Here is a 23,319-nt window from a genome sequence, read left to right as displayed (position 1 = left end):
GACTTAAAAGTGAAAAAAGTCTGCAGTTTATCTCCAGTTCAATTAATCAATATCCTTATTTTAATCTACATTTTAATCAACCTGGATGAATAGCAAAAATATCAACACATACAGTTACATCTGAGTGTTTTAATCTCATGAGATAAGTACTTTCTGATAAAAAAAAAACAACCAAAAAAAAAAACAATGAGCAGCCATATGTGCAGATGCAGTCATGCATGTCGGTTCAGAGAAAAGCCCAACATTTATGAGAAGAGAGGAAATAAAACAAAATCTTCTTTAGACACACTCGGATACGTTCCCAGAGCACATCTGTTCTGCACAACACAAACCCTGAATTAAACCCAGAGCTGGTGTGGATGGCACCTGGGAAACTGGAGGCTAAAAATAACCTTGCTGTCTGCAGAAAGAGAGGAAACTGTAGGAGGACGCACATCTCGACGTTATTGAGTTTGAACACGTCCCTCGCTGTGGAGAATGGTGCTAGAGATGTCATTACACAGCCTTACATTGTTTTCTTGACTATAAATAGAAAAAGAAAACATTTGGAGCCAAACATTAAATGTATATGTTGAGCAGTAAATCTCACAGCAGCCCTCTACCTCTAATAACTTTGGTTATCAGTGTTTTAAAACTGATAACCAAAATGGGTTTACTGGCTGTGATAAATGCTTGTTTTGCATACAAATATCTACAGATTGGGTTAACAGCAGTGAAAACAAAACACTTGTTTTCCTCTTTCACAGTCACAACCTAATAAAATCCAATAACAAGACACTGAAATTGAGAAAGTGTAAAAAAAAGTATGAATGGAAAAAACAACAGCAGTGCAAAGCAGACAAGAAGAAAGCTGAAAGCTGCTGGACTGACGAAGATGAAATACTGAAATCTGGCATTAGATTTGCAGAAGTTGTAATGGCAAAGTCTCTACTCTGAGTTAAAGAAGTGAAGTTTATATGGTGATTTATTTCCAATGTCTGAGAGCAGTAGCATGGGAACCTAACAAACCGGCACTTTGTCAAGGGATTTAAGGATCCCAGTTCATCTCTGTCATGCGTGGTGGTTGAGAGGTGGTGAGGAGAGACGCAGAGAACCCAGGTTGTGATGAAGATGATGATGAATTTAACGATAGAAGCTCAAACAGTCCAGAACAGGCGGCACGGCAGAGAGTTTAGCCAACAGCTAAATACCGGTAGCAACTGATAACTTAAGACTGAAAAACAAGAGCTAAGCAAACCAGGACTTATCAGTACGACTGGAGAGCATCAACATGCGACATTAGACGCTAACAAAGACGAGGACCCGACAAGAGACAGAGACAACAGGTGGACTTAAATACACTGGGAGGGTAATCACAGGAGAGACACAGCTGGGATCAAGCAAGACAGGGAGGACAGGACATCACAGAGACTGACAGGGAACAGGATCACAATAAACACAGAAAAAACCCAAAAATAGACACAGAAAACTACCGATCACAACAATCTCAAATTTGCCACAGTGGAGAAATCCAATTTATGGCTATAGCTGTAATTCAGACAACCCTTAATATCTTTTTCTCTGGGCCAGCGTTTTTACTCCAATGTGTACAGGCACATGGAACTAAAATACTTTATTTTTAGTGAAGCTCTTCAAGTCTTACTTTTCTCCAAATAATCAGTCATGTTGTCCTTGTGAGGGTTGAGCTGCATTTCAGAAATGTAGCTATAATCTATCAGACATTTTGTAAAAATGTCAAATAAAAATATTACTTTCTTACCTCATACAACACCTGTTGGCGCCTCCATTATCTGGTTGTTTAATCACTGCTTGAGTGATAGAGTCGGTCCTAGTTGTCATACTGGAATCCTTAAGTTAAATTTAATAACTTTTAATAAAATTTTTACTGCCTTCTGATTATTTTACAACCATCACAAAATTAAGTTTCAAGTGTTAATCAATGACGTTTCTAACATTTAATGTGTGGATCACTGTTTTCAAGTCATGCATACAAGGAAAAGGTTAATCCTAGACATTGAGGAAACTTTACTGATTAACATTTCTATTGAAACTGAAGGACACATCTAGTTTTACCCCTACGTTTTTAACTTATGCTCACAAAGTCAAATATGGCTGCATAATGTTCTTCCTGCAGCTTGTTACCAAAGCTCACAGTCCTCATCTTGTTATAGACAGACTGCAGAAAATATCCTCCACTTTCACAGTTCGAGATAAAGTTTCAGAGTATTTTTGGAAGCTTCCTGTACTCTGATTAATTTACTCTTCCAGATAACATGAAACCCTGACTGTATGCACAGAATGTTCCCCGATTCAGATTCAATTTCTCCTTTCAAAGTTAAAATGAAGGGAAGTGTGCTTGGTGGGTTTTTTGTCGGAAGTCACACGAAGACTCTGTTTTAAAGTGTTGCGATCTGAGGTTTAAACACTTTCCAATGCTCACTAATGTAACAATAAAAAAACAGGAACAGAAGTTATGAAATTATGATAAAGTACTGAAAATCCACATAATAGAAACCTTAAAAAATAATATTTCACATCAATTATCTTTTCAGAAATTGTGCATAAAATAAAATGGTTATGTTAGAGATTTAACACCACAAAAAATAAGACAAAAAAAGAGAAAAATTGTTGCTTTTGCAGTCTAGAAAAGCATGAAATGCTCCAATATTCTTATATGAGTACTTTAATATTCCCGACTTCAACTTAAACTAAAAACAAAAGCACATAAACAAGGCTAAGCAAAACAAAACAAAAAGCTGTCAATCTTAGCAAACTGTCGGAGCAATGAGAATTGTCTTATTTAATGTAGACAAGATTACAGCAATTCCTTTTTTTTAATTTCCTCAGAGAGTCTCACACTGTCTGAGTCTACACCCACATCTCCCACACAGCTTGTAATCTGGCTCTTTTAATAACATCTGTCATGATGTAAACACCTGATCCACGCCTCCCTTCCTCCTGTCCCGTTCTGGCGCTTCACCATATGACTGTCACAGCTTTCCGGCGTGTGAGCGGCTCTGCTCCTCCTTTAAATATCCGCTGTCTGTCTGATGAAGCTGAAGCTGCTGCTGCAGTTCAGTGAGGGTCGTCAGGAGGAGGAGGGCTGCTGTAAGCGACTTTTCTTCAAAGGAGCATCTGAAATCCAGACGCAATGCAGGTACAGGAGGAATTTATCACTTTTTTTTTTTTACGTGTTACCGATTGAGATTCAAGCAGCATGTGAATGGGTGTTTTAGTTATTTATGAGAGCCCTGTGTTGGTTTGGGATTTATCACTTCAAAATAAAGGCGCAAACTTATTTGTATACAACCTAAAGTGGTGCATTTTTCACGATAAAAAGTTAGAAAACATTGTAAGTGTAAACCTATTGTGGATGTGCTCGAATTTAAAGTTGCAAGAAGAAAAGTGTTGCATTCGAGATTTCATTCAAGGGCAGATGTTTTGTTCAAAAGTATCTGAAAACAAGACTAAAATGCCAATTCGTGATTAGTGAAGTGAAAACATGTCAGAATGCAGAGGCAAAAATAATAATAAAAAAGAAATGTAATGAGAAACTGAAAGTCTGCATATGGCGACAGAGATCGTGACAGAAACTCCATGTGGGCAAAACCATGCTGCACCATATGTGAAGATCAGCAGTGGTCCATTTCCCACTGAGTTCATAACCCTGCAGATGGTTTCCTGGAGAATGTCACAGTGCAACACGTCTGTTGATGATAAACCTTTCTCTATTTTAAACTAAAGCTTCCTGGAAAGCAGCTGCAGAAAAATATAGATTTCTTCTGTAGCACATAGAATGTAACTTTCTACATTTAAGCACAAACATTATCATGACATCAAAACATGTTGCTGACGTGAAAATAAATTTTGATTGCAAAACTTAAGGCATTTAGATGCTTTTCAGACTATTCACATGGATCTGCGCTGCATAAATGCATGAGACTTCACTTTGCTCTTCATGCATTTTTAAGAGTAATCGTGTGGGTGGCATGAATGCACGTCTGCACAGGTGCATGATGGTTACCTTTCATGAAGATTTGGAGGGTTCATCAAGCATCGCTTTTACTCGTCGCTCACAAAGCCGGAGTCGTCACACACCTCAACACAGCAGCTGTAACTTTGATCTTTTATTGATGCAGATTAAAGGTGTGTAAATTATTGAGCACCACACTGGATGCTGCACTGTCTCTGTATTCAGACAGGGTGAAAAAAGGGACCAAGACGCTCAAACAGCAGTTTTGTCTTTTATCATAACATTAGCTTTATTATTTTAAATCAAGACAAGGCAATCTCATTCATACAGCACATTTTTAGCAACAAGGACATTCAAAGTGCTTTATATGATAAAAACATAAAGCGACAATCAAAGAAAAATACATTATTTTGCAGTGGAATAATATGGGAACATAATGAACAATTAGAATCCAGATAAAAATGATTAACATCAATCCAAAGCAACTCTAAACAAGTGGAGTTCTAGCTTTGATTTGAAGATTTGTTTCAGTCGTTTTGATGCTTTTTTGGAAGCTTTTTCCAGATCAGAGGAGCATAAAAACCGAATGCTGCGGCTCCGTATGTTGTTCTGAGGACGCAGAGTAGACTTGAACCAGAAGTCCTGAGAGATCTGGAAGATTAATGCAATAGCAACAGAGTCATACTGTATTTTGGTGCTAAGCTATTCAGTGATTTATAAACTAATAAAAGTCTATTCTTTGAGCTATAGGGAGCCAGCGTGAGGACTGGTTTGGTGAGAACATAAGCAGCAGTGTTCTGAATCAGCTGCAGCTGTCTCATTGATTTTTCTTTTAGGCACATCTGAGAAGACACTGTGGCAGTAATCAATGTGACTAAAATAAACTCATGGATGAGTTTCCCAAGATCTTATTGGGGTATTTGTCCTTTAATACCAGAATGTTTTTTTTAAATGACACAAGGCTGACTTCGTAATTGTTCCTATGTGTCTCTGAAGGTTCAGGTCAGAGTGTGAGGATTTTTCCTGTGTCTCATCTACCCCTTGATTATTCCCAACTGTCCCTTGTTTCCCCTGATTACTGTCCCTGTGTATTTATACCCACCTGTGTCTCTTGTTCCCTGTTGGGTCCTCGTCTTTTATCAGAAGTTTTACTTCAGTTGTCGAATGCATGTGCCAGTTGCTGACAGAGTCAGAGCTGTTGCCGCTGCTCACCTGTGCTGCCTGGATTTTTTGTGTCCTGTCTGATCTCCATTAAACCGTCATCTTTGCACTTCAACCTGGGGCCAATCGCGTTTCTCCTCACCACTAAACACTCCACTTCATGACACTGAGTCCATCGTTACACCCAGATTTTGTGTGTAATGATGTGGCTGTAGTAGCCGAAGCTTTGCACTGACTCTCCCAAAGTGCTTTGAGATTTGTTCTGATTCTGGACCATGTAGACCTGTAAGCACTAAACCAATATAGCGTGATAAATTTAAACAAAATCTTCAGTCTGGTGTATTCGTCTCAAATTGACCATTTCTTTGAAGGGCAGCTATGTTTGCAGAAACTTCATAATTGATTGTATTTGTTGTTTCTGTTGTTTTGTTCATTTATTTTGGATATTTAAAATGTTTTTTTTCTGTTCCAGTGTTAAATGTTCACTAGAATTTAAAGTTTATTGACCTTTGAGAATTTGCTCTTGCGTTATTACATGAGAACGGACTCAAAACAACAATTGTATTGCTTATCGCAATAACTTTTGGGACAACTTATTGTCCAGTAAAATGTGTTGTCATGACAGACCTAGAACCATATAAAGAAACTGAGTTCAGTTGCTTCAGTCTCTGTAAAGGAAGATAAATTATTGAATTGCACATGTCATTAATGGGAATTTTAATTTATTCTTAAATATCTCTTCCCTCTGTTCACTAAATCATTCACTGCGGTGTGATAAAGAGCTGTTTTCAACATGCGTTAGTTTAGTTTCTGTAAAAGTGCAATGAGGGTAGCTGAAGACAGTACTGAGAGATTTTCTGCAGAACGGGAGCGGTTATGCATTTCAGAGCCAGAACCATCAGAATATTATCTGCTGCTAATTGTAAGAAAGATAATGGAGAAGCTGTTATCACCAGGGTTCCTCGGCAACTTTCTGTAATATCACATCAAAGCAACCTTTAATTAAATAATAGTCAATTAATGTGCTAATGCAGAGTCACACCAAATCAGGAGATTAGTTTGGTTCTCTTCTGCAGGCAGAGAAGAAGACTGTGGACGGCGATTTGCTCCCTGACGCCAACGGCAAAGATCCCAGCCCGGGGGGACAAACAGAGGGCTCAAAGTGGCAGAGACCCCGACTTTCACGCAAATCGCTGATGAAGTGCTGCCTCGTCAAGTGGATAATCGCCAGCACCAAGCAGCAAGGGCCAGGTAGAGACACAAGGGAGGACATAAGAGCAGACTGATGCCCTGAATGATAAAACATCACAGGCCAGACTGCAGAGCAGGAATATTACAGTAGCGGTGCACACCTTCATACACAATGCATCAATGTCGCAGGATCTGCTTCAGATGTTATTTTAAATTCAACATTGCTCACCATCCTCCTTCACTTTCAGTATTAAGGGCTTTGAAAAATATTTTCTGGTATCTAATCCAACCTTTTCTAAGTTATAACTTATTTCTGTCAGGAAATGAATTGCAGAGTTCCTGAATTAAAAGCAAACAAACTTCAGTTTACATTCTTAACTCACTGCTGTTAGTTCATTTTTATTCTTTCCTTTTAAGCAAAAAAAAAATAAAGGTATGCTCCTCATTTTTATTTGAATGTGTCCTTACCAAGCCACTCCCATTTGGTTGATTTAAATTATTGACACCATGCTTCTCTGCAGACATGATGACACAGACTTGTCTCCCCTTGTCTCATAAATATCACATTTGCCTTGATTTGCTATTTCCATGTAATTTTACTTAGCAGCATCTTCAGTACTTATAGAGGTTGGCAAAAGTGTTTCTACGCCCTGAACTTTTCCACACTTTGTCACGTTACATCTGCAAACTAGGCTTTGTTCTGCATGTGTCCTACTGGTCAAAACTGGTGAAGACATTACCAACAAATATGGGTTGTAATTGCCACTAAAGGGAATTATATTGCGCATTGATTCAGTTTTTGTCATTTGTGAAAAAACTGGAAACTACGACATTTTCCTTCCACTTCACTTATAGTGTGGTCTGTCACGTAAAATCCCGATAAAAAGTGTGAAACTTTGTGGTTGTAACAGGACAAAATGTGATCAAGTTAAAGGATCATAAATACTTTTACAAGACTCTTAAAAGCAGCGAGAAATTATACATTCAAGAAAACAACGCAGGGCTGCTAATCGGCTAACAGTTTAGCCTCTAAAGTGTCTTCAAAAACTAAAAACTATATAACTACAAGTAGATTTACAAATCTGGAACTTGAACTGCACAAAATTAATGTAAAGTTTTATTTTTGCGTGACAACGTTCCTTCACATTATAATTACTTTGTCGCCATCTACTGGTTTGTAAACTTAAGAGCATCTATTAATTCACTCTCCATCTTCAAGGCCAATTGACTGGAAGACAACAGAAAGAAAACCATATCTTTTGGACTGAAACAGAGTAAAAGAACCAGTCCAGAACCAGATATAGGAAGAAAAGCATGCTAGTAAAAACCAAAAGGCTAAAGTTTTGGAAGCCCTAGAGGTTTGTTTTGTCCGTTTGAAAATAGAGGAAACAAATCATTATTTTGCTTTTTGTCCTTTTCAGTTTAAGGTTTAATTAAATCTGTTTGAAACTGAAATGTTGAATTCTTGAGTTTTTTTTTTTTGTGGAAGGCAGTGTTGTGAAAATAAAATAAAACCAGAAACCCAAAAGTTCAGCAAAAGGAAAGTTTATTATGAGATGAGAAGCGACTGCTTGATAAACTAGATTAGCCTTAATGCTGCTTTCTCTGCAGTCATTAAATCCTGGTGATGAGGCCGCAGACTGCTCTGCCTGTATCTTTGCATGTTTAATTCACGGCTCTCCATTTGTATTTAATAGAAGAACAGGTGGGTCAGCACTTAAGGTACATTAAACAACACGTTGTTGCTTTATTTTTTACATATATAAGTTCAGATCCTGTATATTTAACAGTTACTGTATCTCTCTTTTGAGGTGGCTGAAAGACAAAGCAGCTAAACTCAACAGTATTGAGAACCAGTAAAGACTTAGTTTGGCCTTGTTCATTTCAATTAGTTTTATTGTGTTTAATCTTTTATCATTCGTGTCATATTTTTTATGTTTTTCCTTTTAATGCAGGCAGTTATGTGCAGCACTTTGCTTTAGTAATACTTTATAAATAAAGCTGGTAAAGATAATATGGAAAACTTAGGTGGAAGAAGAACAGGATGGTGAGAACATTCGACAAAGCAATAGCTGTGGTTAGATGTGACAGCTAAGACGTGGCACTATCTTCAAAATTCTGTATAAATGTAGCAAAACTGAGATTGAGATCTTTTGCATCTGTGCAACTAAAATGCTATAAAAATATTATATACTTTGGGATTTTGGCAGGGTTTTTTTTAGTTTAGCATACTTTTTACTGGATGATTCACAAGTTAGCTGACCAATACTGGTGAAACTTCAAAGTTACATAAATCCTGCGTCAAAATGCATATGCTGTACACTTTCTCTGACCAATATTTCATCTCCCATCGATTGATTAGCACTCTCCGATGCTTAAACTGAGTCCATTAAGTTTTGCAGACTCATCAGTTGCGAACTATTCTTCTTCACTTGCACTGTGTTGCCAACCTACCTGATCAAAACGTCTGTGCAAGTGTTTAAAATACTTTATTTATACAACCATTCAACCTCTGGTAATAAATGCAGCACTGTATTCACTTTTCCGAAGTAAACCTTCACAACTTGGATATTCCACCATCCAGTTTAATCACATTAGAAAAACACCCAGTCAAAAACGTCTGGTATTTGCTTGCATGTGATTAAAACCACTTTACTTACTGAGTCTATCACTGACCAAGTGTGGAGATACGGGCAGCATTACACAGGCTCATTTGCACTAAGTGCTACTCAAATCCCAGCCATCAGCAGATGTGGATCAATGCCTGGTTTTACAGTTTGCATCACTGAAATGACGGGGCTCATAAAGTCACAGGCCATTAGTAAAGAACTTCCTATGCTCAGTGGCACCACATGTACACACCTGCTTCACAGCAGACAACTGGAGCTAAACCTGGAAATGAGGCTCAGATGGATGTTTCTGCAAATTAGGACAACTTTGGACTTTTTTTTTTTTGGTGATCGGAGTTTCTGACTTTTATTTTTACTGAGGCGCCCCGGTCAAACTTGTCAAACTTGGGCAGTAGGATGTTCCTCATTCATGCGTTATCCTTTTTGTCGGCTGGTCAGTGGCGTGAATCAGTTCGTATCTGCTGATGCTGGTGCAATGTCTCTGATGAACTGATGGAGCTAGATGGATGAAGGAGATGGTAGGCAGCAGGTGATATTTTTCTAACAAAAAGGTGGATCAATAGATTTGTCAGTTCAGAAAAAGAGACACTACTTTTAATATATTTATTTTTTATGCTTACATTTTTTTATTCCAGCAGCATTTTCAGAGCTGACATCTAATATTTGTGAATAATGGGTTTAGAAGGAATGGGAGTCATTGCCATTGCTGTTGTTGTTGGACTTTTTTTTGTTGTTCTCAAACAGTTTGGGATTTGGGAGCCTTTGTCACTGGAAGGTAAGAGGGTTAGGGTAAATTTTGAGTCTTTCTTAACTGAGTTGCAATGTAACGATACAACCTTATTACATTTATAGAGTTTTTCTGATTTAAACCAAATGTTTTGTTAATAAAACATTTCCACTTAAGTCTCCTGCAGAATGTATCTTTGTATTTCTACATTTTGAATGTTTTCTTAATTATAAACATTTGTTTATTTGCACATGTTTAATGTGCACGCCTGGTAAAAGTTGCATTTTTGTCTCATATTTCTTTTCTTTCCCTCTCATTCCTTCACCATCTTCCTCACCTCTTCTTTGTCTATTCATGTGTGAAATCATTGTAAAGACGGTGAGTAGCTCCATCATCATCATCAGATTAATTTCCTCCCGTTGATTAGTGTAATCCACCTAAACTTCACTCTAGTTTGTATTAGTGTGACTGGACCTTTTTTACATTGTGGACATCTACTTGTCACCTAGCAAACATCATGTGCCAAAAGTGATACAAGGTCACAGATGTGAAAGAAATGTCATGAAATGTTTTAGATATATTGTAATCAAAACAGGACATGAATCAGTTCCATAAATTATAGGTGTATAAAGTCAGAATTATTTCAATGTGCCAAACAATAAATGTAGAAATATCTAAATGTAAAACTTATTAATTGAAACTTGCAGTATCTATGAAGTATAAATACTTTTATTGATTGTATATGCATAGTTTTTACTCAAATCGCCGTGGTTCATAAATAATGTCAAATAAATACATTATATATGTAGTGTTTTAAGTAAAATTATATAAAGTATGTATATTTTTAATAAATTGTAAAAAGTCATAGATAATTAAATGGAAAAACTGAATATAAAATGTGAAGATCAACTGAAAATATTATTATTTCATATTTCCTTATGTCACTGTTGTTCATAAAGTAGTCTTTAACATTTGAGTGGTTACCCTGCAGACGAAACACTTTCTTTAAGATGTTCACCTTGTCCAAATAAATTAAATTTATGGCTTAGTGCTGTAAAATAGGACTTTCAGTTAAGTAATTCAGAGTGATTGATGCTTTAATTATTTAAATTTCAAGATTTAAGTTGCAAATTCATTATTTATTTTGTGCAAATCATTTTGACTTATTTATCTATTTTATTGTGATACTTTGGCACTAAATATTTGCTGTCCTGCATTGCAGTTTCTCAAATGGAGTGAATGATTGATTAAACTGTGTGGCAAGTCACAAGTTGCCAATCATATTAATAACAGGAGCAAGTGGCATTTCCACCCTATTCGTTTATGTAATTGTGACACTTTTTGTCCTTCATAATGCAAAGAAAGTCTAATCCAAAATAAAGACCTAGGCCAGAGTATCAGTGTGTGACTGCCAGGTGTCCACAATGAGGAGGTTCGCTGTGTTTATGCACTCATAAATTATTTTCATTCATATCAGCATAATTTTTTTTTACATGCTCCCCTAATTTTGCCCCACTCTTTCAAACTCAAGAAATTATTTAATCTCATTTTATTGCTCTCGTCTCAAACTGTTCATTGTCTGATGCCACTCTGTCTCTCATCCATTTTCTCATCCCTCTTTTCTTCTCTCTCCGCCATCGTTCTCAACTTCCTGTTATGTTTCCTAAAAGATGGTGGGTGCTTTTTCTCGTTTTGGTTTTCCAGTGTTTTGCCTTCTTCCCGAGTCTTTCTTTCCTTCCTTTCTTTTTCTTTCTTCTTTCTTTCTGGTCTTACCGCTGTTTCCTCCCTCTTTTCTTTCTCCTGTCCTCCCCCTGTTTTGTCTGATTCTGTCCGGCAGACACCAGCGACAGTGACCTTGAGCTCTCCATGGTGCGGCACCAGCCAGAGGGCCTCGACCAGCTCCAAGCCCAGACGCAGTTCACCAGGAAGGAGCTGCAGTCGCTCTACAGAGGCTTCAAAAATGTAGGGCAAATGGTTTTAGATATTTGTGTGTAATTACATTTCAGTTTGTTTTGTTTTTTTGAGTGGGGAACTTTTAAAATGTATTTTTATTTTTTTTTTACCAGATTCCACACAATTTTTGACACCTTTGAACAAAAATCTGCACAAAAAACAACAAAAAACTTTAAGATTAAAATATATCTAGCACCCTTAAAGTTAGTGGTTTCAGCATTTATTTTAGCTGTCTTAACACTTTATGAGTTGTGAAAATAAACCTCTATCTGCCTAATGTGATTGATGTTGTATGTTCTCTTGTGTTGCCTATTATGAACAGTGGCTAAGGGAAGTCACCTCATTTTGAAGTTATGGGTTACTAATGTAAAAGTTAAATCTGTTCTGTATGAATTCTCTTGGTTCTAATTATTAATTTTTAATGTGTGAATTTTGGTGCCAAACTCACAGTAAGGAGTTTTCTAAACATTTCATCGGGAGATTGTGCCACTTCAATAACAGATCAATTTATTTGAAAACTTTTTATACATTTCTGCCAGAGGAGGCAGGGTCAATCTGTTCAAAAGTAAAAATAATTCAGTGATGATTAATCAAGTAAGTGAAATATACATAATAATAATAATGCATACCTTCTTTAAATTCTTGGGTTGTGTTTTGTTGTTGTTGTTGTTGTTGTTGTTGTTGTTGTTGACTAAACACATTATAGAAACTTGTTTCCCTGTCAACAGGAATGTCCCAGCGGGTTAGTAGACGAAGAAACATTCAAAACCATCTACTCACAATTCTTCCCTCAAGGAGGTAACCATATATAATCTGAATTTTAAAATGCAAAATGTAAACACTAAAATAATTATTCCAAAGGTGCATTTCATATGGTAATTTTTCCTTCATTTCCTTTCCTAACCCAACAGTGTAGCATAACAGTTTTGTTTTCCGTACCATGAGAATATACTGTACATAACTTTTTGTCAAACCAGGGCATTAGTTTTTGAATTTTAATATCGTATTTTCTTTCAGACGCAACCAGATATGCTCATTTTTTGTTCAACGCATTCGACATAGACAGAAATGGTTCCATTCGATTTGTGGTGAGTGTGTCAGCGGCTGCAGCTTTGATTAAATTCACAGCTATTTAAGTAGTGATCCAGGATGTTGCAAAAGTATTAAAGCAAGCATTTGTTACATTCAACATGTTTTAGAGAAACTGCATATGCTTCACCAACACAAAGCAGTAAATAATTGCAAATTGTGTGGCAGAGAGTCGTATGATCTGTAGGTTCCACTAGTTTTGCACAGACTTGGAACATATAAAACATTTTTGCCCTCCGTCTTCTTTGAAATAGCTCAAGCTCAGTCTGATTGAATAGAGAACTTTTGAGAGCTTTAAATTATTTCCACACATTCTGATTTGGATTAAGGCCTGGATTGGACTAGGCCACTCTTAATTAAACATGATTACGCTTTAATCTAAACCAAAAGTCTCAAATGTCAGGATTTTGGATATGGATCTGCTTCAAAACAATTTTATCAACTAGTAAATTCATGATAATTCAGCCATTTTATTCAGGTGTGTTTGCAGCTGTATCCTTTCATTGTCTCTGTGGAGGTACAGTATGTTTATTGTCTTTGTCATGCTGCAAGTAAATTTTTACCTCAGTCTAAAGTCTGCTGCCTCTAAGCAGTCGGATGCAGCAGATGGCCACTCCTTCTGAGGCAGGTCTGCACACATACATCTGCCACACTTTTAAGACTTTCATGCATAAAATACTTAAATCACAATTTAGAAGTGATTTAAGTTAAGAAATATTTTGTGTTGGTCCATTGTATAAGATCCCACTAAAATGCATCAAAGTACAGAGTTGTAATTTGACAAAAGGTGGAAAGGTCCAAGAGTGATGAATTCTTTTGCAGGGCCTTGTTGCTTATAGACAACTAAGGAAAAACATTTCAATCTCCTTCACAGGACTTTGTGTTAGGTCTGTCTGTTTTGCTTCGAGGCTCTGTTACAGAGAAACTTCGCTGGGCTTTTAATCTTTATGATATCAACAAAGATGGCTACATTACAAAGGAGGTAACAGTTGCAAAAAAGTTCCCAAACTAGATACACTGTAGTTTGTTGCTCATCTGTTGTTTCATTTTTCTCCTGCAGGAAATGTTAGCGATAATGACCTCCATATATGACATGATGGGCAGGTATACCTTACCCAGCGTACGAGATGATTCTCCGTTTGAGCATGTGGAGAAGTTCTTCCAGGTGAACTAAAACAACATGTTTTTCTTTTATCATTGCATCCAAATTTTACATCTATTTCTGGTCAGAGGAGTTTTGATTTCCCTCAAAATTAGCTTAACATCAAAATGCTTTTCTAATGCCCACTTTTATTCCATTTCTTGAGTGAACAAATCTCTTTTTTGACTTGTTAGAAAATGGATCGAAACAGGGATGGAGTGGTGACAATAGATGAATTCATAGAAACCTGCCAAAAGGTAAAGTGATCAACAGACTGACAAAATTGACTCGGTAATAATCGTCTAAATCCATGTTGTTTTTCTTTCTCTCAACAGGATGAAAATATAATGGCTTCCATGCAGCTCTTTGAGAACGTCATTTAGTTTCTGTAAAGAAAACTGGACCTTTTGATGCTTCCTCCTTCAAGCTCTTACGCTGAAGTAATGCCAATTGTATTCTAACGGAGATGATTTTTGGCAAGAAAACACTTTGGGCACATGTTTAAATAAACTAGGCAACCATTCCTGTAAAATGTGAACATGCAAAGAACTGTGCAGTATCCACCACATCACTTTAAAAGCTGTTTCTTTGCATGAGAATGTTTATTTCTATGTAAAAGCGCCCTCATTTCAAGATGCACATGAATGTAAAAGCATGTGATAAAAACGCTTTGGATGCAAACAAAGGATTTGTTGTTGTTTTTTGTTTTTTTTTTGTTGTTTTTTTTAATGTTCTTTAAAATGTAAGTGCGTAAGAATACTTTATTATGAAATAACACTGTGGTGATTAAACTTTGCTGTGGTGTCCTGCCTGGATTTTTTTTATGTTTAAACTGGGAAGCATATCTGCCTGTTTTATTTCTAAACTGTGTTTTTGGGAGGAAATTTGCACACATGCTTCTCATGTGCAACTAATTTCCTAGATGGATGGAAAAGAGAGGAAGTCAGTTTTTGAAATACAAATATTGTTTTACACCATGTTATTTTTTCCAATACTCATCCAGGCTTGAAAAATATTTAAATTCCTGACTCCTCCAGACAGCAGTTGTCCATCTTGTTCTGTAAGATTTAAAAAAATAAAAAAATAAAAAATAAAAAAATAAAAACACTTCAGATCAGGGCAATAGTATTTGCTGCTGATTGACTCGCTAAACTTGGGTCTAAAGTCCATTTTGCTGTCTGATATACTCGCCCTCAATGAGGCGACTTGATGGAAGTTATGTGTTTTAATCGCTTCTCACAAGCTGTCATGTAAATCTGGCCTTAAAGATATTAACTTATTTCAAATAATTATTTATTTTACTAAATGGTTTTATATATTTCAGCCCACATCATGGAGCAGCTTTTCATTTATCCTATAATGGGGTGGTGGATAACACCTGCATCAGCAGAAGCATTGAGGCTGTCCTGTAGGCCCGTTGTTGAACATATGAGTTTGTTTTGGGGGGCGGGGCTTAACTGGATGCTGGGTGATGGTATGGAGGTGATAATGAAAGCCAAAGTGCTGCTCTGCTGCACTGTAAGTGTTGCTTGATAAGAGTCCACAGCTTCAGCATCAGAACCAATCTGTGGAACAAGACAGAAAGGTAAGGTATCTTTTTTTTTTTTCCCCATTAAATGAAAAAAACAAAAAAAAAAAACAATTATTACACTCATCCTGTCATCACAAAGGCTAAATCCAATAGAATCAAACTACAAATATGGGAAATAAGAGCACTTCTAATTTCTCAAGATGTTTCTATTTTAAAGTTATTAGAAAATGGTAAAAATTTCCTTTTTCAAGTTTTCAGTTTTAAAGCAGCACCACGTCTGAGGTCTGAATGTTTACAGCTGTTTACAGACGGCTGTAAACAGCTTCTTCTATTCACTTTTTTAAATTTCATAACTATTCTATTCTTATATTACATGCACTATATGTGATATAATATTTAATTGCTGATAAGAAGAAGACAACTCCAATATGAAAAGGAGAAATCTGCATCACAGAACCCTCAGCTAATCCCAGTGTTGACAGAGCATGTGGTGGACGGTTCTGGATCTCTGCTGTGTTAGCAGAGGGGAGCGTATGACTTTGTTTGTGTAGTAACAATAAATCAAAAGCCAGTTTGAACACCTGCCAACAGACTTATGTCCCCTCTGTCATCCACAGAAACAAATAAAGAGTTCAGTACCAACCTAACTAAAGTAGTTTTGAATTTTAAGGCTACATCCTTCAAGTTTGTTCAAACTGTGACACTTTTTTTTTGCAGCTTTCCAGTGATGGCTGTTCGGCTGAAGCTTCTCTCATTCTGGGTAGTGATGCTGCTCGCAGCTGCTTTGTGCCCCGGTTCGCTCAGCAAGCGAGGAGGCAGCTCCCGAGGTCACGGTAAAGGCGATGGTGACAAAGCGTCCCCCTCCCAGGGCCGAGGCCTCTCCAAGAAGGGCCTGAAGTGGGCAGGAGCGGCAGCAGCAGGCATGCTGGGAGGAACGGGAACAGGGTACGGGCTGGGCTTCCTCGGCAAACCAAAGCACGGGACTGGAAACCACCACAACCACAAGACAGAACAACATCAACAGCCTCATTACCAGGAAACCCAAAGATACAACAACCAGTCTCTCTGGAGAGTCTTTGTTAGAGGATCTGCTCCTGCTACAGGGACACATTTTTTTTTCAGACTAGGACTTTTGGTGCCTTTTCTTACAGTAAGCTGGATCAGAGACATTTAATCTAATCACCGCTTATTGTGAGCCCTGATCTGAAGTGAAATAAGCAAGTAAAGCTTTCAATAAAGAATCCTTCCTGCTGTTTCTTGCATTGTGTGGTCTGATTGTTTTACGTACGCAAGAAAATGGCTGCATAAGTTTTTTTCCGGACTGATACAACAGTCAGATTTTCTATGATCACTGTATATTCTTGTGTACATTCTACAAACATAAGTCCCCCAGTATTTCAGTGATTGCATTTAAAACAATGACCAGCTTCATAAAAGTAAATGGTTTTCTGGGAATAACATCAAGTAAATAGAAAGTTCCACACTTTAGTCCCCAAATAATGAACATCCCTGTCACAACTAATTGTTCAGTCAAACAAATAGTGCAAGAGAGATTTTTTTTTTTTTTTTGCTTTGTCGTTCCATCAATCCATGCAACTAAAGGCCCATTTCCTTTGACACTGTATAGAATTCTTACAAATTTTCTATTTCAAATTTTTTTTCTGCTGTTCATTTCAACTCATATTTGGCTTTAAATATATGTAGATGTACTCTGTTTTTTTTTTTTAAATTATAATTATTTGCAAAATCTGAACTGAACTACGGATGGTAAATAACGATTCTTTAATCTATAGTAAAATAAATAAATAAAAATAGAAAAAAGTCAAATCAATAGATATTAAAATAAGTAACGTTTTGGTTCATGTAAATGTGTTTTCTTTCAGTGCTCATAACCCTTTTGTAATGAGATATAAAAGACATTAAGTCAGATCTGACTGTATACTAAGACAGGAATAATTTTTGAAGTGAATTTATTTAAGACATAAACATCCATGACAAGCTATGATAAAATGTTTACACCTGTGAGTCAAAATGATGACAAACAATTGCCATTTGACATTTAAATGTGATAACCCAACAAAAGAATATCCAGAGGGGAAATAAGTGCACTTTACAGATATTCAGCAGAAGAAATCTACATGCTCTGAAGACAAAGTTTTATTCAGATAGATTTTACTCACCAAAACTGGTCAAAGTCAAGCAGAGAATTTATTTATTAAATGTAAAAAGATGATGAATAGAAAAAAAAACAATCATACACAGGGATAGAGACAGTTATGGAAACAGAGAACAATTGGTTTTTAGAAAGTAAAAATGGAATCATTTAACAACATTGTTCAACTCATCTTGAGGACAGAAACGCCTACTGAGATATATTCTAATGAGATTCTGTACTTAAACTGTGACAATAGAAGTTAGAGTAAAAACAAATAAATTTACAAAGTCAGCAAGGCCTGAAAAATGACTGTCACTGTGTGGAAAAATCCAGATGCATTCAGGAATATATTTGTACAAAATCAAGACCAAACAGCCGATGACTTAGGTTTCCAACAATAAGGTAGACCGGGATAAATATATCCATGTGCACAGGGACAATAATGCTATAAAACTAACGACTCATGCTGGGTATATTATACAACTTTCTCAGCAACATTGCCTCCACTTTCTCTCTGAAGATACACAATATTCAGGGATTACCTGGGGCAACTATGAAGCTAGAAATGTTCTAAATGTGCAGATTAAAAGCATCCAACATTATTACCGAACAGCGCACAAAGCATTCACGATAGCTGCAGGAAGCATAGTGACATTGCAAACTGATCTCTCCTTTTTTTATTTTTTTATCAAAAACTTAAAAGATGAAGAACAGGAAGTTACAGCAAGCTGGCAGAAGTCAAACAAGATGTCTGAGATGGATAAAGCTGAGAAAGAAAGTCATTTTTACAGAAAGTCTTCAGACCTTTGCAGTGCAGGGGGTTTGAAATCAACTACTACTTGTAATGAGAGTTGACACAGTTTCCACACAGTTCACACATACATTCATAGGGGAAACATCTCATAATTCTAGGCTATATGTTCTGAATTTGTAGCTAATTTATAAAGACGTGCAGATTACAAATTTATTTCCGCTTTCCAGTTTTTGCAAAACCTTGATCTACTGATACCAATTTAGCTGATTTTTCTCTAGATTTAGAAGCAAAGACATGCTGTAAAACAAGATTTCCGTATTTTAAAATAAAGACAAAATGACTGTGGAGTTGACTTTTCAAATCATCTTTAGTATTTAATATTAGCCATTAGCTCTGGTAAATGCTAACTGTGTTTACTCTATTGCGAATGTGAACCTAATTTGGAAGTTGAGTAAAGACTTGAAAGCATTTCTACATCCGGCATCTTTCATGAGAGACACTTTGCTGTAAAACCTCGCAGCCTTATAACTCGGGTATTTGCTTGTTTCAAGTCAATTTACCCATTTACTGTGTCAAAATGTCCAATTTGTGTTTTTTATATTCATCTGAGCAGAAGGAAAAAAAGGTAGAACATGGTGAATGACCAGTACAACCATTCAATCTCTCTTTTGCTGCTGGAATGAACATCATAGGCTTCCAAAGAAAACAAAAACTGTTCAATACATCCAACTTCCTCCCACAAAATCAAGTTGCACATAAAAGAATGCTTGACCAGGTATTTAGATTTGCTGCATTCACTGATCAGAAAATCATCAGGGCTAATTATATATTGAAACCTGCATTTTCTAATTTCTCAGTGCGTCTCACACTGTTATGCATACATACATTGAATATGTATGTATTCTTTCTTTATAACACTCCTCTCGGCAAAAATTGCTTTTTTTTTATTCCCTTGAGTGTTGATTTGGCTTTAGTGGGATCAGGAGGGCAGTCAAGTGTTTCCAGTCCAAAGAGTTGGTTTATTTGGACCATTTCCTCACAGCTGTGACCTCCATTTTTCTTCCATACACAAACTTATGTAAGAGCAAAGTCTTGCAAGAGAGGAGAAAAGGGAAATCTCAACAACTAAAATGTGAATATATTCTGTCAAAAAGGATTCCTCTTAAAGATGTACATTACACTAATTACATAATTTAGAAATCACTCCACAAATGAATTTACTCAAACAGATTTTGACAAACAATACAGCATATCTATTTTCAATATTAATAATTCATACCATCAATTCCATCAGTTGCTTTGCTCTTTACCAAGCATTAAGGATTAAAAACAAAAATGCAGTAAATTAAATATATTCTGAAAAGCAGTGTATTTAAAACTTAATCCAGATTACTTTACTTTGGCAGAAAAATTGACTGTAACAATCTAGAAGCTATCGTTTCGACTGTAAAGATTCGATACACAGGCTGTTACTGTTACAGCTATAATGGAAGCAGGGGAAATCTATTTGGGATGTGGCTGAAAGGAATCCTTTTCTTCTTCCTCACTGCAGTAGCAGCATGCTTGACAGAAGCACGAAGCCAGATGTGAAAAGCTGCACCACCCCATTGCTCATAGGAGCGCTACCTCTTGGCTGTTGCTGTTGTTCAAACTTTCGTTCCTCCATGAACTGTGCAGAGTACTTCATGTACTCCTCCACGCAGCGGCGGGACTTGACTTGGTTGATCAGGGATGGGTACCCAATTTCCTCAATGCTCACGGTGTCGTTATCCTCATCAGTTGCTCCACTGTTGGATGAGCCTTGGTCTTTGAGGAGGTCAGTGCGATTCATGCACTCATTCATGTAGTTCTCGTAGGTCTTGGCCCGTGGAGGAGGCTTGTAGACATAGTCCCGCCCATAGTCTTTCTCATCCGTTGACTTGGTCCCATAACGACGGTACATGTAGTTGTTGTAATAGTATTCTTCTTCGGGGTTACGGAAGGCAAAATGTGGTCGAGGGAAGCGCCCTAGCCCATAACCAACGGCCATTCCAGCTAATGCACCGACACCTGCTGCTACCATGGCTTTTTTGGCAAAGCTTGTTGATTTGGGCTGAATTCCCATGCCCTGCACAGAACGAGAGAAAGGAGATCCTCCCATGCCATAGCCACCATATCCATAACCTCCGCCACCGAACCTTGGGCTGAGGATTTTATTATTTGGGTTCCAGTTAGGGTAACCGCCAATTGCTCCTCCACCGTATCCACCACCATATCCACCGCCGTAACCACCACCGTATCCACCGCCGTAACCACCTGGGTACTGATTGGGATAATTCCCTCCAGCAGGGTACTGGTTAGGATACCCTCCTCTGCCTTGGTTGGGGTATCCACCAGCTGGGTAGCCGCCAGCAGCTGGGTTCTGATTTGGATAATTTCCTCTTCCTGGTTGATTAGGGTATCCGCCTGCAGGGTATCCGCCTGCAGGGTAGCCTCCTGCTGGGTTTTGATTTGGATAATTTCCTCTTCCTGGTTGATTAGGGTATCCTCCTGCAGGGTAACCTCCTGCAGGGTAACCTCCTGCAGGGTAACCTCCTGCAGGATTCCCTCCTGGATACTGATTTGGGTTGCTCCCTGCTCCTGGATAACTTGGTGGATTTTGCCTGTTATGCCCACCTGGATTAGTATTCTTACTTCCAGGGTACGGGTAACTCCCTCCAGAAGGATATGGATTGGTGTTGCGATTGGGGCTCTGCTGTCCAGGGTAGTTTCCGGGCTGAGAGTTTGATGGCTTTGATTGGGTTCCACTTCCTCGGTTGGACGTTGTGGATTTCTTTCCACTGCTGCTGCTGCTGCTGCTGCTGCTGCTACCACCGCCTCTTTTAGCACAAGTTGATTCAAAATTCAGCAGAAACATAATAATCAGGGACAGAAGTCCAATTTTTAATAACCACCCCATCACAGCCTTAAGGAGAGAAGTAAAAAAAAGCAATTAGAAATTACAAAACAAATATAGCTCGCTCTATTTTTTTTATAACATTTTGAACAATATGAAGGGATGTTTTTATATTTAAGCCACCCTGAATAACTGGACTCCATAGAAAGTGTAGGCCTAATTTGATACATGGCCTTAATGTGATAACTGAGTTTTAAGTAGGCTACCTCGAAGCAGATCAATCTCGTTGCTTTTTTACGCTTTGGCTGAGTACAAACAGAAAGATCTGTGTTTGGTAAATACAGCATATAATAACTGCTAAGGACGTACCACTGAGTAACCACCACTGCATAATGTATTATGTCCTTATCATAACAAAACTGACAGCATCGATTTATTTCCTCATTAGGGGCAAATCATGAAAACAAACATAGCACGATTAGGGTAACACATCTTAGATTTACTTACGGTAAATTGATGGCTGGTGGTTGCCCTTCTTTCGTAATTCAATAACACTGCGTTTGTTGTTCTCCGCCTGTAGCCGCTGCTTCTGATCTGGGTGGGTTTATGTTCTCCGGGTGCGCTTGTTTTCTGTCACGGGGCGCACCATTTGGGGAAAATAGGGAGAAGGCGGGAATAAGTTGTAGTAACTTCGATGAAATAAAGCCATCAAAAAGCCACATATGCTGAGTTTTAGAAATATTTTTGAACTAAGTGTTTAACGTTTGAATTATGATGCCAACAGAGATCAGAATATGTATGCTCAGCAGCATCTCTGGTCAACCTCTGTCAACATTCAAACGTTCAATCAGTATTAATATATAACATTAATGAATATTTTCGACATAGTTCATTTCTACAGAGCTATATTACAAAAATATATGAAATACTGACAAGTGTTATTACGGTCTGAAGGCGATACCATTGAGAAAACTGTGTTAGAACTTGGTCATCCTGACAACCGTTATGTTCCGTTACGCAGAACGGACGTACTTCCGGTTATTGCCCATTCTCTCACAGTTTACTGTATTACAAGCAAGAACACAACACCGGTGAAGTCATTTATGTCGTGATTTGTTTATAACAAAACAAACAAACTTGCAGCTCATCCTCAGAGATACGTCGTCAGAATAGCAGTGACGACATGTGAAAATCTGGTCACACAGCCAAATTATTTACAAATAAAATTCATCCAACCAAGAAATTTATTTCTGGTAGAAAATTACACTGACATCTCTCAAACCATCCATATGTTTTATTTACATCTTAATAAAAAATGGTATATGTAAAAAAAAAAATAAAAATAAAAAAACACAAACATTTATTATTTTCATTAATCAGTGTAAAATCTGTATTGGAATTTCACAACCTTATATGCAGACCAGTTTTTAAATTGTTTCCAAAAGTATTTTGAGGATTTTCAAACATCCCAGATAAAAATCTGCAGGAATAAAAAGTTAGAGTTTTGGAATGGGAGTCCAGAACTGGAACTGACAAAAAATCTGAAGAAGACTTTGGACAAGAGATATCATCACAATCTCCAGGATGTGGTAAATTTGCAAAAATTGCAAAGTCAGGATGGGTAATGCTGATAGAGTGCTATAACATCTAAAGAAGCTTCTTCTAGTTATGTACACACTTGGACAACTGGGACTGTGCACATTTTTTTATTCTTTACATTTATATTTTAGCAGTTTGTTTTATAATAAAACAAACTGATTTGTTTTGTCATAACATCTGTGGAAAAGGTTTAAGTTAATCTCATTTTGTTCTTGTCCTGAACATTTTGCAAGGAGTGTGTGCACTTTTAAGATCCATTCAAACATCTGTCTTTGTGCACTTTGGTGATTTCCAGCTTTTGTTCTGGACCTTTTGTTTTCCACAACTGGCTGGCCTGCTACCAGGTGTTTTTTACTCCCATGTATTTACATTCCCAGTATTAAAAATTGTACATGTGAGAAATAGGGAAGCCACAGCTAGAACAAGATCACTCAAAACTCAATTATACAACTAACCAGCAAGAAACCATAGTCCACTAGAGGGAGACAATGGATTTAGAAATAAACAGTTTGTTGGTTTCTTGAATTGAAAATGTTTATG

The 23,319-nt window shown here is 37.2% G+C and overlaps 2 protein-coding genes across 8 annotated transcripts; one reads left to right on the top strand and one right to left on the bottom strand.

Annotated features, from left to right (window-relative positions):
• The first annotated feature begins 2,968 nt into the window (after window positions 1–2,968).
• On the top strand, window positions 2,969–14,660 carry LOC103148655 (calsenilin-like). Of its 6 annotated transcripts, none has more exons than XM_016679531.1 (10): window positions 2,969–3,157; window positions 6,211–6,385; window positions 10,058–10,060; window positions 11,520–11,644; window positions 12,364–12,433; window positions 12,653–12,723; window positions 13,599–13,706; window positions 13,785–13,889; window positions 14,060–14,122; window positions 14,201–14,660. In XM_016679531.1, the coding sequence occupies exons 1-10, from the start codon at window positions 3,152–3,154 to the stop codon at window positions 14,246–14,248; spliced, it is 774 nt and encodes a 257-aa protein (XP_016535017.1). In that variant the 5' UTR covers window positions 2,969–3,151; the 3' UTR covers window positions 14,249–14,660. The 6 variants fall into 6 exon arrangements, with proteins under 6 accessions (XP_016535017.1, XP_007567590.1, XP_016535023.1 ...); XM_016679537.1 differs by lacking the exon at window positions 2,969–3,157 and adding an exon at window positions 11,353–11,355 and having other exon boundaries at window positions 6,294–9,473; XM_007567528.2 differs by lacking the exon at window positions 10,058–10,060 and having other exon boundaries at window positions 2,970–3,157.
• Window positions 14,661–17,349: 2,689 nt separating this feature from the next.
• Window positions 17,350–21,809, bottom strand: LOC103148643 (glycine-rich cell wall structural protein 1.8-like). Of its 2 annotated transcripts, XM_007567516.2 has the most exons (3): window positions 21,688–21,809; window positions 20,877–21,249; window positions 17,350–20,846 (listed from the first exon to the last, which is right to left on the bottom strand). In XM_007567516.2, exons 2-3 carry the CDS (start codon window positions 21,241–21,243, stop codon window positions 19,849–19,851), a joined length of 1,365 nt encoding a protein of 454 aa, XP_007567578.1. In that variant the 5' UTR covers window positions 21,244–21,249; window positions 21,688–21,809; the 3' UTR covers window positions 17,350–19,848. The 2 variants fall into 2 exon arrangements, with proteins under 2 accessions (XP_007567578.1, XP_007567569.1); XM_007567507.2 differs by having other exon boundaries at window positions 17,350–21,249.
• Between the last annotated feature and the right edge of the window lie 1,510 nt (window positions 21,810–23,319).

Source organism: Poecilia formosa, unplaced genomic scaffold, assembly GCF_000485575.1.
Source record: "Poecilia formosa unplaced genomic scaffold, Poecilia_formosa-5.1.2 Scaffold6, whole genome shotgun sequence".
NCBI lineage: Eukaryota > Metazoa > Chordata > Actinopteri > Cyprinodontiformes > Poeciliidae > Poecilia > Poecilia formosa.
Note: the sequence above shows the minus strand (reverse complement) of the source record. Positions and strands in the feature narration are given on the sequence as shown.

Coding starts and splice junctions, on each gene's coding strand:
- LOC103148655 (XM_016679531.1), top strand. Junction 13,707..13,784: donor ATGGCTACATTACAAAGGAG/GTAACAGTTGCA, acceptor TTTCTCCTGCAG/GAAATGTTAGCGATAATGAC. Junction 13,890..14,059: donor ATGTGGAGAAGTTCTTCCAG/GTGAACTAAAAC, acceptor TTGACTTGTTAG/AAAATGGATCGAAACAGGGA.
- LOC103148643 (XM_007567507.2), bottom strand. CDS start 21,243: ATGGGGTGGTTATTAAAAATTGGACTTCTGTCCCTGATTATTATGTTT.